General features: G+C 39.4%; 1 protein-coding gene across 1 annotated transcript in view; it reads right to left on the reverse strand.

Moving 5' to 3' along the window:
- Positions 1-9,847, reverse strand: part of Wdr36 (WD repeat domain 36) — a 32,454-nt gene extending 22,607 nt beyond the window's left edge. The window contains exons 1-6 of the mRNA XM_048442519.3: positions 9,569-9,847; positions 7,614-7,641; positions 5,814-5,914; positions 4,799-4,916; positions 2,750-2,882; positions 1,014-1,068 (exon numbers count right to left, since the gene is read on the reverse strand). Coding sequence (XP_048298476.1) covers positions 1,014-1,068; positions 2,750-2,882; positions 4,799-4,916; positions 5,814-5,914; positions 7,614-7,641; positions 9,569-9,817 — 684 coding nt within the window. The 5' untranslated portion in view covers positions 9,818-9,847. The remainder of the gene's footprint in view (positions 1-1,013; positions 1,069-2,749; positions 2,883-4,798; positions 4,917-5,813; positions 5,915-7,613; positions 7,642-9,568) is intronic.
- Between the last annotated feature and the right edge of the window lie 2,730 nt (positions 9,848-12,577).

The following is a 12,577-nucleotide window of genomic DNA, read 5'->3' on the forward strand; positions in this document are numbered from 1 at the left end:
CAGTGCTGACTTGGTAAGAAAACAGTCATACAGAAAAGGAGACTCTATGTGAATTCCTATGATTTCTGAGAAGAAGAAATGGGAGAAAAAGGTCAAATCTTAAAATCCTGCAAAGGCTTGTCATAAGCATGGAAACTTAAGCAACCTCCTTAAACAGGAAATAAATAATTGCTTATTTAAAGAAAATAGGAAAAACCCAGGAAACACGCTAATGTGTTATAGTCTGTTCCAGCATTAATAGTCAATAAGTACAATGTTTTATGGGCGAATAGAGAAAGCTTCCCTGACAAGTCCCTGTTCTAACACAGATGCATACCCAGGGTCATTGTGGAATGAGTCAGGCTGTACATTTCATAACAGGCTGTTAGTGCCTGCCACACGCCAGACTCTAAAGCTAAGGAAAACAAAACAAACAGGATCCTTGCCCTCCAGATACATCTGAGAACTGAAGTCGTCAGGGCATACAATCAAACACAGAACAAAGTCAATGGTGGAACACAAATAAACTGAGCTGATGTGGGCAGTGCATATTTAAGAAAAATAAGGCTACACCAGCAAGTAGATAAACCAGATACTCTGCAGATGTACACCCATTCACAAGCCTGGCTGACTAAGACTGAAAACAAAAGCAATTGTTTATGTAAAATTCTACCATCTAATAAATACCAGAGCTGGAGCCTCTATTATTTTAAATACCAAGTACAGTCCTGATGAATTTCTCTATATGCTCTAGAGTCTCCTTTCCACCAGAGTTATGTCATTTCTGTTACATAAGGCACCAAACAACACACTCGTGAGTGAAATCACTAGGAAATTCAAGTACATACAATTATACAAACTTCCATAGCAAAGTCAGTTTTACTTATTTTCAATTAAGTTTCCAGAACTCAAGGTAACAGTTTAAAGAGAAACTAAGGTATGAATTTTTATGTACGTCTAAAAATACAGTCCGTCTAGGAAAGTAAGTGCGGCTACTACTAGCCTTATTTCTTCTTTAATAAAAATATACTAACCTGCTGAAGGGCTGTCACTCCAACTTTCCACCCAGAAAATGTATACAGAAGTTTACTAAAGAAGAAAGAGATAAAACTTATTTTTCAAAAGAAAACAACTATGTATTTAAGAAAAGCAACAGGTGCTTTTTATTTTTATGTCAAGGAATACAACACTCTCTTACTAAAAGATTCATTTATCTTTCTTTTATGTCTATAGATGCTTCTGCCAGCATATTATAGCTGTGCACATGTTTGTAGTGCCTTCAAAGTCCAAAAGAAGACATTGGATCCTCTGGAACTGGAGTTACAGACTGTTGTCAACTGCCATGTGGGTGCTGGGAATTGAACCCAGGTCCTCTGGAAAAGCATCCAGTACTCTTAACCCCTGAGCCATTCCTCTGGCACCCACATGCTGTTTATTTAAATTCTGGCTTCAGCACTCACTGTTCTCAGAACATATATTTATTTACTTAATATTTAAAATGTAGTCACATAAAATAAATGTTATCAGTATTCATCATTTTCCAGAAAACAAAACAGAAGTGAACTAATTAAGCTAAGGCAACATAGCTAGTAAGTAACGGAGTCCACATGGATTTTAGACCTCAAGCTGCTAACTGCCAGTTCTCAAGAAAAATAACACTAGAGTACAATAACAAAAATAAAATACAGGTAGATTTCATTTTTTATTACAATTTAATTATTTCTAGAAACATCACCACTGATGGGAGTAATATTTGTGTATTACATGAATTACATAGAACAATTCTGACGCTGCCCTGGATTTCAGAATCAAGCCATCAATGAAATAAGGTGATGAAACATAGGTATCAAAAGCAAAACAATCACCAAAGTATTAAGTCTTAAATTCAATTGTGCAAACGGGCATAGTTTAAGTACTCATAATTCTGCGATGGATAAACTACAGCAAATAATGTAAAAGAAAAAAATCTAAGAAACTATGGGTAGAAACGGATCTGGGTCAACACCAAGAATAGGCAGACAAAGGTGTTAAGCTGAACTGAATACTGATTGAAAACTAAGAAACAGGATTAATATCAAACCTTCCCCTTGCAAACTTATAAAGGCTTCAGAAAGGACAACAGGAGAGGACTCAAATGTTGTGTGTATATCTGAGTGCCCACATGTATGTATGCACAGCACATGCATGCTTGGTACCTGAGGAAGAGGGCATCTCATCCCCTGGAATTGTAGTTACAGGCAGTTAAGTTGGGAGCCACCTGATGTGGAACCAAACCCAGGTCCTCTGCAAGAGCAGAAAATGTCCTTAACTACTGTGTCATCTCTCCAGCCTCTTGTTTGCTTTTTAAAATACTATATAAAGAAGGTTGAGCTGCCTTCCCTTGTCTTTGGATAAGTGTTCAAATAACAGGTAAATATATAATTAAAACCATTTTGGCAGTCTTCCATCTCTCCCAACAGTAGATAGTCAGTAGACCGATAGTGATTAAAGTAATTTCTGTTTAAAAAGCATTTTTATTAGTCACTACCCAATTACTTTAGAGATTCCCTCATCCTAACCATATGGATTCTTCCCCATTACTGAGCTATTAGCAAACACTGTTCAATGGGATCTTACGACACTACTTGTCATGACAATATGCCAGCTTTCACACGTGTTGTCGGGGGCAATATCAAGGTAATATAAGGAAAAAGTAAACGGAGAGACTTCATAATCCTTGAGAAAGCAGTAAATAAAGAATTACCTAAGGCATTTTAAATTAAATGCTTACTTGGATTTTACATTCCATAACTGCAGGCTTCCCTGTTCACTGCCCAGTAGGACTTTATTCAAGTAGGTGCTTGGATGCAAAATCGTAGAAATTTGGAAAACTGATTTATCAAAAGTCAACTGAAGGTATTCTTCTACAAAAGTAAAAATTATTACATAATTATTGTTTATGAAATAATTTTTTTACATTTTTCATATACTCACATCTACTACATAAAGGTAAATATAACACACCAGAGACTTAATATAGCTAAACCAAAGACTTACACATTAATCTATAAACATTAATTTAAAAATATTTATTTTATTTTGTGTATGTGATGGACATACATGTGCACAGTGTGAAGTCAGAAGACAGTCCACGGGAGTTGGTTCTCTCATTCCATCATGCAGGACTTAAACAGATCACTGGCAAATGCCTTTCTTTATCTGTTGAACCATCTCACCTACCCTTTATCCCATAAAACTTTCTTGAGATATAAAATGTAATACAGCAACTTGTAAATGTCATTTAGACTACCAAAAATAATCAACAAGTTCTAGTGCAAATACTACTATTCAAAATTATACTGACAAATCAGTTTACAGAAAGGCTTAAAAATTATTGTCAAGATCAGCATTAGGATTTTATAATTCAATAAAGCAGGAAAGAATGCTCTAAATGAAACACAAAGACCTGCAAAGCTCTATGAGTCATTTAAATAAAATGCAAAGAGGCAAACGTCATCAAAACCAACCACAGTAAAGATTACACATTTCCTCACCAGAGCTGGCAGCAGAGAGAAGGCAAGTGACAGCCCTGCGGAGCAGGGGAGTGGCACAGCCAAGAGTCACTTGCTGCATGATCAAAAAGCTCTTAGAAACTGTATATTTACTACATTTAAAATTACTCTTTATTTTGGTTTTTATTTCAGTTTGTGATTAACAGTGTTTCAATAATTTGCCAAAAATTTAGTATCAAAGAAGACACAATAGTTGGGTGGTGGTGGTGGTACACACCTTTAATCCCAGCATTCAGGAGGCAGAGGCAGGGGGATCTCTGTGCCTTCAAGGCCAGCTTATAGTCCACAGAGCTAGTTGCAGAACAGTCAAGGCTACATGAAGAAATATCCCGCCTCAATGCCTCCCACCCCAAAGGCACAATGGAGCAGGGCAAAGGGGAAAGTGCAAACATCAGAGTGCTACTTTAAGATGGCCTTGCCTTTTAGTATCAGCAGTTTTACTTAAAGTCACTATAAATAGCTCCAGAAAAAACCAATTTCACTGTGCTGCTGTGACAGACAGCAACACAAAATCTGGGAATCAGCATCAAGAAGAAGCCACACCTAAACCTTATGACACCTGTCTTCATAGGAAGTACTTTCCTTTACATGAGTAAAAATAAAACAAAGGGTTCTTAATTTCAACGAGGAGGTAGGATACTTCCCACAAGGCAATATCTAGACATTACTTACAAACAAACATACTCACTGTTCTACAGTGAGGCAACAGTAACTACAAATGCAAACAGGTAACCCAAAAGATCCAATTCAGGATGGACCCACATCCGCCCTGAAAGGAAAGCTAGTGATAACCTAGTGGTAAACGCCTCACCTTTGGAAATTTCACAAGCTCTTAAACACAGTGCTACTGCATAACAACACTGACTCATATCCTTTGAAAACGGAAGAATATTTTCTTTCAGGTTACAGGATCTTCAAGTTTACAACCCTAATCTCCTTTACTTAAAGTTGAAGATATTACCCAAGAATGACTCAAGTGTGAATGTGTATCCAAATTCATTTCACAGAGAAAACCACACTAGAACACAACTGTGGAGAACGTCAGTGGAGAATGTATTAGCTGAGATGAGCACACTTAACATATTGAAAGTAGTGCACAGTCCAAGTAAAATTGCTCAGTTAGAACCCTTTTCCTTATTTATGTGCTAAATACTCTCAGTGTTTTACGTATACATGTGAAAACTCTGGTACAGAACTTACAGTTTTCAAAGACTTTTAACTACATACATAAGTATATATAATATTCCAATGTAGAGAAATAGTCTTACCTTCTGAATATATGTGCCAAATAATAAGAATGCTGTCAGTATCCACTGAAATAACGTGATCGCCAAAGGGTTGCAAAAGATGGATTTCTGCCTTATGGCCCTTAAAAGTATGTACTATCTATAATATAAAAGTTTAAAAGAAATTCACGTCACTCAGTCCATCGTGTAGTTTCCAGAAAGCATGTTAACAATGAAAATGCTAATGCTAAGAAATATAGTCCAGCTTTTGACCATCTGAGATTAAACGATGAAATAAGGAACCAGGCCTGTTCAGCTGCTCACTCAGCCAATTCAATAATAAGAAAGTGAAGTATGGGGTAGGAAGACGCGCACACACAGGCCCCCATTCCAAAGCCAGAATAACACCGTGTCTCCTAGAAAACATAAGCTACAGAAGCCTGACCTCCAGACTCCACCAGAGTGACGTACAGATGACATGGGGAAAGTGGTCAGGACTATTTCTTCCTTATACCTTCCTGGTTTGACAAAGAAACACTTTACAGTAGCTAGTCCTTCCATAACTAAATTACCTTCTCCTCCAGGGCTTCAGTCCCCACCAGGATCCAATGATTCTACTTTTCGTTTGGTCCTTTGGCCCAGAAGGTAGTCAGTTTCCCAATAGCTGATAGACCCAATGTATCCCTGTCTCTAATTTATTCCCCTAACCCCGAATTTACAGTGAATACTTCTTTCATTAAAGTGCACATAAACGTGCATGCATGCATGCATGCACACGCATGTGCACACGTACACGCGCACACACACACCAAACCGATCTTCTATTCTTCAGAAACGGACATAAAAATAACAATAAAGCAAATTAAAGTAGTTCATAATTCAAACCTCAAGGTGGGTGGTGGTGGGGCATGCCTTTAACCTCAGCATAGGAGGCAGAGGCAGGTGGATGGACCTCTGTGAGTCCAGCCTGAACTACACAGTGACTTCCAGGACAGTCAAGGATATTATGTAGAGAGACCCTGTCTCAAAAAACAAACAGATGAAAACCAAAACAAACCTCTTTATTACGGGCAAACGCAGAGAAGACATTCCCATACGCTGCAAAGACTAGCCTCCCATCAGCTGCCATGCAACAGATATCCTGTGGAACAGAGTTACCTAGGAAAACAGAAAAGAAATGCAGGTTGGTAAGAGTCTGGGATGACTGGAAATCTTAAATATACATAAAATATTTTCATAACTATAATTCAAACACATATATTTAAATAAAAATGAGTACCAAGGTATATAATTTTGACTTCAATGTCATAAACATGTATGGCAAGCAGACATAACAGAATTCTAAAGAAAGAAAAATCTTTGTAAAAATTTGGAAAAAATCAAAACTTAAAATTCTGACAGATGGACAAGTAGTTATCACTGTAAACATGTTAAACAATTAAAGTTTATTACTAATTCCAAGAAAAATTTAAAAGTAATTTGAGGTAATTCTGAAAAACTCTATACAGTATTCTTCATGCTGACCACTAAAATAATTACATACACTATGGTTTCTACATAGACTTTTGCAAAGTGACTATGCCTATTACCCCTAGCCATTCTCACATGATATAATTTCCTAAGTCCTCTTTCACGTACATAATTGCACTGCCTGCTCTTTCTCATTTCTCTCTTAGGGTTAAGGAGTTTGGTAGACAGAGGACGGTCTTAGGTAATCCTAATCCTGTGTGTTCCATTTGGGGATTTAGGTTTCACAACAGCAATTTTGTAGAACTACCAATTCACTTTCTTACTCAATTTAGTTTACTCTCTTCTGCTTATTTACTTAAAACAAAACACACAGGGTCTATCTATATACAATGAATTCCTTAAGTCTTCCATCTAACTAGGATTGTATTTGAAGGTAAAACGAGTCTCTTTCAGCTGCAAAGACCTTAGTCTGTTAAAAAGCCTTCAGAAAGTAAATATACTTCTCAATACTTCTCATTGAAAACAACAAACTAAATTCTCTCTCTCTCTCTCTCTCTCTCTCTCTCTCTCTCTCTCTATCTAGTAGAAGGAATAAGAACAGTAATTGGTCCTTCCATAACTCAATTCCTTTCTCCTTCAGGGCTTCAGTCTCCACCAGGATCCAACAACACTACACTACTCTGCCTTGGTCCTTTGGCCCAAGTGGTGGTCAGTTTTCCTACAGTTGATACCATCCGATGTCTCCCGTCTCTAATTTCTTAACTCTGAACATAGAGTGAATACAGTTTTTTAAAGTTTCTTCATCTGAACACACACACACACACACACACACACACACACCATAAATATCATGCCAATACTTGATTCTGGCAAGTATCACGCAAGAGCTAGACGAGACACTCTGAAGAACAAAGGGACAATTAGTCTCTAAGTGCACATTACCATAAATACACCGTGACAACAAAGGGAAAGGGGATGGTAGAACGTATCCTCCTCACAAACATCACTGAACCACATCATCAAAGTCAGGGAATAAGGCTAGCAACAGTGTATGCCTCCCGATATAGTACCAAGTACCTGATTCCAGAAAAGTCATATGGAAAAGTATTAAAAAACACTAACAAAAACCTGTACTCTTCATAAGCACCAATTCTCATCTCGAGATGAACTTTGTTGTATTATCTGTTTAGCATGCGCAAGGCAAGGGTTTGATTGCCAGCACAGACGAATCAGCCATTAAAAAAAGAAATTAACATTGATCATAAAAATGAAGTTCTGATGAACTACAACTAACGATAAAGCACGACCCTATCCTGCCTGTTAAATTTACTGTGACAAAATGAAAACTAAAGACAGCAAGCATAAACAAATGCAGAAGTATACTTACTTACGGCAACCAGTCTAAGTTTCTGAACCTGTTTTTAAAAAAACCAAAAAGAATTAAATACATTTTCAATAATAAAAACAATTACAATACCAAGACCCCAAAATTAAGTTATTACCTCCTAAATAAATTTGCTATGCTGTCCTTGCAAAGAAAGATATTCACTGATCCTAACCTGTACTGGGCGCAATGCCTGTATTGTCTGTCACCTGTTTTACCAGGAATGATGAATTAAGTGACAGACACACAAGCCTCTATAAGGCCAAGAGTAAATATTTTAGGCTTTGTGGGTCACACAGATCTTGATTATGGCCTGAAAGCAAAACACATAATAAATGTGCATGGGTAAACTCCAGTAAACCTTCACGTATGATACTAAATTCTAATTTCTACATAATTTTCATGTCATAAAACATGGAACCACTCCTAACTCACACGACTAACTTGCACACGGGAGCTCCCTGATCTCAGTGTGCGGGTAGTAATCCAGCTGTGTGACATCAGGGATTTTACTTAGACCCTTCCAGGAAAAGAAGGGGGAGAGAATTATAGCACACATTGTAGGATCATTCAATGAGGCTTTGGGTAAACATCTGTAAAACAGAATTGAGCCAATCACACAGTAAATATCCAACACATATTAGCTATTCAAAATACGGTCTACCCAAAAATCTAATTTTCTTGTACTATAAGCTAATCTGTAGGAAGGCATGTAGTGAAGGCATGATAAATGCTAGAGAGCCAAATGGTAGAACAAATTTGATTATGAACGTCTTGGGCACATCAGTGACTTGAACACAAAATGTTCATCTTTTTACTGTCAAGTCATCTCCAGTTTCAGACAAGGAACCGGTTGGCATGAGCACCACAGAGCCGTCAAACAGATCATGCCCCACACATCAGGACAAAATGAGACCTTCACTGATTTGGTTTGTCAGCAGCAAACCTCAACACACAAAGTAAAAGGAGAAATGTTTATAAAAATTCTCAGTGTATCCCCTTTCTAAGCACAGCGTTTGTTTACCAGCAGAGTATAGGGACAGGTGTGTTTACATGCAACAGAGTACCAAGAGCGCACCAGACCAAGGACGCTTTCAAGAACTCTGAACTGAGAAACAGAAAAGTTACACCTCAGCTAGGCAACTTCAGCAAAGCCCCAGGTAGGCAAGCACGGAGGAAGCATGAGTACAAGCTTCTACAGGGTGAATAACCTCATTGTAACCTGTCAACATTACTAAACCGGGCCGTCAGAACCTAAGATTTCTTTCTTCAGCCGCACCTGCTCTGGCATCAGTTCCTCTGCCTCCCAGCCTCCAGCTGTCCGTATTAAGAACTTACACTCTTTTGCATAAAACAATAGAAAACGATTGTAATGACGGATAAGCTATTAAAAGTTAAACACCACCTCTAAGAGGAGGTGCTGCTGCTTTCTAGCTGACTCAAGCAAGGATGCTGCCGGATAATGAGAGCAGCCTTGAGGGTCTGCAGTTTCACTGAAGACTTGGGCTGTGACGCTCAAAAACCTAGGGAAATTGGACCTATTGCGAAGAGTTCCCTGAATCTTCGTCTCACCGTCTTTATATATTTCTTCCACTGTTTTAGCTGGTGGCCAATTATGCAATAAAACGTCCAAGAAATCTTCTTGTGGACAAAAATTACAATGAGGGATGGGGTCTCGCCTTGTTTACATCCTCAGGAGAAAGTATGCAAACAGATATGCTGCCAAACAACTGAGACGTTCACCAGGGGCTGTACCCTGGGCCAGAAGATTCCTCCGAAACTCGCCCCCAGGTGAACAGATAGCAAGGGCACAGGGATGCCATGAGGACAGCGCCAACAGGGAGAGGTGACGTCAGACAGGGCGGCAAAAAGGGAAACCCTAGGAGGGTGGGAGGCGAAAATGGGACTACACCGGGGCAGTTCTGGTTCCTGGGAAGCGGGTGGAGGAAATCACTCACGTCATACGTGTGGAAGCTCTTGCCCACGCAAGTCGTCACGTAGAAGCGGCGCTTGAGCGCGCTGTACCGCACCACGTGTGGAACGTCGTTGCTGAACAGTCCCAAGGCCCGGAACCCTGCGAACAGCGCGCTGGCCGTGCGGCCTTCCACCTCGCTCTCCATCTCCGCCTCAGCCGGGGTTCCGCTCAGCTCGCGGCCGGGTGGAAAGTGCTCACCGGGCTCTGCGGCTTGCCTCATGGAGGATCCCATGCCGGAGCAGTGCGTGAGGAGTGCTTCCGGGATCCGGAGCCAATTGCGCTAGCACGGCCCGGCCTCGGTGTAACACAAAAGCAGCTCCCCCCGGAGCCCGCAGGCCAGGTGCAACTTGGGTTCCGCAAGTCGCATTTTTTTTTTTTTTTTTTTTTTTTTTTTCTGGCTGGTGTCGCCGTGGCGTTCGTTTCCTGTTGGTAGCGGGGAATCACTCTGAAGGATCACTGAAGTAAAATACCCAATACCTTGGGAAGGGCTTTAATGACTAATGAGAAAGGCGAAAACTGAGATTATAAAGAGTGTAAAACCAAGAGACCACGGGATATTTGTTAAGACGTTGAAATTAAAGCCGGGCGTAGCAGATAAAGCCTTTAATCCCAGCACTCAGGGAGGCAGAGGAAGGCGGATCTCTGAGGTGGAGGCCAGCCTAGTCTACATAGAGAGTCCCAGGACTGCCAGGGCTTCATAGATAGACCCTTTCTATAAACAAAAGCACAAAAAGTTGAAGTTAATTTTAATTGATAGTAATATCATGTTTGTTTTTGAAATTCTTTGTGGGTTGAGCATACACACTGACATATGCACACATATATGATGTAACAGTTGTGACACAGGCCTGTAATCTCAGCAACAGCAGGTAGAAAAAGGGAGGATGATGTATGGAGGTCAACTTGGGTGGGTTACATAGTGGATTCTACACCAGCTTGAACTAAACAGAGAGACCAGATTGGAAAACCAATGTAATGTGTAAGAATTTGCTTCATGGCGCACACCTTTAATCCCAGCACTTGGGAGGCAGAGGCAGGCGGATCTCTGTGAATTCGAGGCCATCCTGGTCTACAAGAGCTAGTTCCAGGACAGGCTGCAAAGCTACAGAGAAATCTGTCTCGAAAAACAAACAAACAAACAAAAGGATTTTACTTCAGGGTAATTGGGAATGGAAGTAGATTTAGTTGAAATAATATTGATAATTGTTGAAGCTATAAAATAATGTGAGAATTCATCATACTAGTCTTTGTGGTGACACACACCTTTAATCACAGCAGAGGAGACAGAGACAGGCAGATCTCTGAGATTTCAAGGCCAACCTGCCCCTGCCTCCCAAGTGCTGGGATTAAAGGTGTGGGCCACCACTGCTGGCCTAAATATTTGTATAATTTAAAATTTTTCTGAATAGGTCCTGTATGGCTCCAGACGAAATCCCATCACTAAGAGGAAGGGAACACAAAGTCCCACCCATAACCAAGAAACTATTTGCAATTGATACTTTCTGGGAAAAGGAGAACCAGGTTTCCACAGGGGAGCCTCATTGTGTATCTCAACCATGCTCTCCAAGGCAGTAGTTGACCAATGAAAAACAGACACCATGTTTCTTATGCACTTTTTGTTTTGTTTTGGTATATATAGTTTTTTTGCATATTGGTCTTTTTTCTTTCTTTTTAGTTTGATTGTCTCTTTTGATTTTCATTTTTGAGAGAGAGAAAGAGAGAGAGAGAGAGAGAGAGAGAGAGAACAAACAGACCGAAGTTACATAAGCAGGGAGGTGTGGAGGATCTGGGAAGAGTTAGGAAAAGAGGAAAGAATTTAATCAAAATATATTATGTGAAAAAACTTTTTAGAAGTACACATTCACAGTTTAAAAAAATAAAGTTTTCTAATTAGGTGTAAAAATATTATTTTTTGTTATTGGAAGCAAAAACTTTTCAACACATAATTTTAATTTCGTGGAAAGGTTTGAAAACTTTGCTAGCTAGGACTGTACAGCGTACCAGACATTTGACAGCCAGTATCCTTAATATCATCAAACTCTTGTCAGGTGGTGTTTGGACCAAAATCTATGCTACTATTTCATAAAGGAGAACACTTATTTATTGAAGTTAAGTGATTTGCTCAAATTTGCAAAATTGTTCAGTGCCAAACCCAGATCAGCACAAAATTTCCAAAAGAGGAAGAAGGAGAGGAGGTCACAGACAGTTGGAGGATAGGAGAACTATGCAATCAGCAATTATATATGTATTTTTTTTTCGAGGCAGGGTTTTTCTGTAGCTTTGGAGCCTGCCCTGGAACTAGCTCTTGTAGACCAGGCTGGCCTCAAACTCACAGAGATCCACCTGCTTCTGCCTCCTGAGTGCTGGGATTAAAGGCATGCATCACTGCTGTCCAACTCCAGCAATTATATATTTTTTATACATTTTTTTGATATTTATTGAGCTCTACACTTTTCTCTGCTCCCTCCCTGCCTTTCCCTGCTTCAACCCCTCCCACGTTCCCCATGCTCCCAATTTACTCAGGAGATCTTGTCTTTTTCTACTTTCTACTTCCCATGTAGATTAGATCTATGTAAGTCTCTCTTAGTGTCCTCATCGTTGTCTAAATTCTCTGGGATTATGGCTTGTAGGTTGACTTTCTTTGCTTTATGTTTAAAAAGCACTAATGAGTAATTACATATGATAATCATATTTTTGCAACTGAGTTACTTCACGCAACATGATGTTTTCTAGCTCCATCCATCCTGCAAAATTCAAGATGTTGTTATTTTTTTTCTTCTGTGTAGTACTTCATTGTGTAAATGTACCACATTTTCCTTGTTCATTCTTCAGTCAAGGGGCATTTAGATTGTTTCCAGGTTCTGGCTATGACAAACAAGGCTGCTATGAACATAGTTCAGCACATGTCCTTGTGGCACGATTAAGCATCCTTTGGATATATATCCAAAAGTGGTATTACTAGGTCTTGAGGAAGGTTGTTTCCTAATTTTCT

The sequence above is a fragment of the Myodes glareolus genome, chromosome 13, assembly GCF_982192425.1.
Source record: "Myodes glareolus chromosome 13, mMyoGla1.1, whole genome shotgun sequence".
Taxonomy (NCBI): Eukaryota; Metazoa; Chordata; class Mammalia; order Rodentia; family Cricetidae; genus Myodes; species Myodes glareolus.